At 61.8% G+C, this 1116-nt stretch overlaps 1 protein-coding gene across 1 annotated transcript in view; it reads right to left on the reverse strand.

Moving 5' to 3' along the window:
- The window catches only part of WNT5B (wingless-type MMTV integration site family, member 5B), a 15183-nt gene extending 14659 nt beyond the window's left edge, over positions 1-524 (reverse strand). The window contains exon 1 of the mRNA XM_008940263.1: positions 273-524. Coding sequence (XP_008938511.1) covers positions 273-510 — 238 coding nt within the window. The 5' untranslated portion in view covers positions 511-524. The remainder of the gene's footprint in view (positions 1-272) is intronic.
- Positions 525-1116: the final 592 nt, after the last annotated feature.

Genomic DNA, 1116 nt, shown 5'->3' on the forward strand with positions numbered 1-1116 from the left:
CTCTTCCAGACCTTCCCATGCCCCCTCCACCCGAAACTGTTGTCCCCCCCCGCCCCATCCTCAGCCAGCTCCTGCCGTGTTTCAGGTGCTCTGCTGCCGCCCGCTCAGGCGCAGCACCAGCACACTAAGGAATGGAAAAGCTCATTAAAAGCAGCTTTAGGAACGGTGCTAATGGTACTCATCACTCCCGCCTGTGCATTTGAAGAAAGGGAGAAAGCTACACGGGGACAGCCGACCTGCGCCCAACACCTCCCTGCGCTGGGTGCTCCTACCTATTTTCATGACCCGCCCAAAGACAGAGGTGTTGTCCACCGTGCTGCAGTTCCACCGCCGCTGCCGAAACTGGTACTGGCACTCCTTGATGGCACTGCGGGCCCCTTCCCCGATGAACACCATGTGCTCCTGATAGAGCTGGCAGAGCTTGCGCTGCCCGGGGGAGAGCCCCGGCAGCTGGCTGCACACCGGCTGAGCGCCGATGATGTACATCTCAGGTCTCTGGATGGGGTTCATGGCCAAAGACCTACAATGAGAAAAACATCCAAGGGAGTGTGGAGGGAGAGGCCCCCTCCGCGGAACGCCCGGCACCTCTCCCCGCCAGCCCAGCCCCGCTCCGCTCCCAACGCCCGGGCGCATTTTTCATGTCAGCTGCCTCTCTCTACGGCTCTGCCAGATGCGAGGCTTTTCCAGGGTTCTAGCCGGAGAAACACAGCTCGTTTGTAACCTGAGTTTAAACACGGAGGACACCCGGGATGGGGAGGGGGCCGAGCGAAAGCTCAACACTTTCTGCGCACAGGGAGAAAGCGAGCTAGCGCTCCCGCCCGGCCGCCCGCCAGCGGGCGATGCCTGCCTCCAAGCCAGGCTATTTTCGCTCCTTAGGGGAAGGGGGCTCCGCGGCTGCTCCCAGCGCTTTTGGCAGCGGATAGGAAACCTTACCCATCCCCTCGTCGCGTATTCCCCACATCCTAAAGCCCGGACGGGATTTCAGCGAGCCCGTACAAAAGGAGCCCAGAAACGCCTGCAGAGGAGAGGGGCTGCGTCCCGCGTCCCCAGAAACTGAGCCGGGACGGCGGGAGGGGGGAACCTGGCAAGAAGAGAATTAAGGGAAAGAAGCCCGGG

This window comes from Merops nubicus, unplaced genomic scaffold (assembly GCF_000691845.1).
Source record: "Merops nubicus isolate BGI_N331 unplaced genomic scaffold, ASM69184v1 scaffold44385, whole genome shotgun sequence".
Classification (NCBI taxonomy): Eukaryota; Metazoa; Chordata; class Aves; order Coraciiformes; family Meropidae; genus Merops; species Merops nubicus.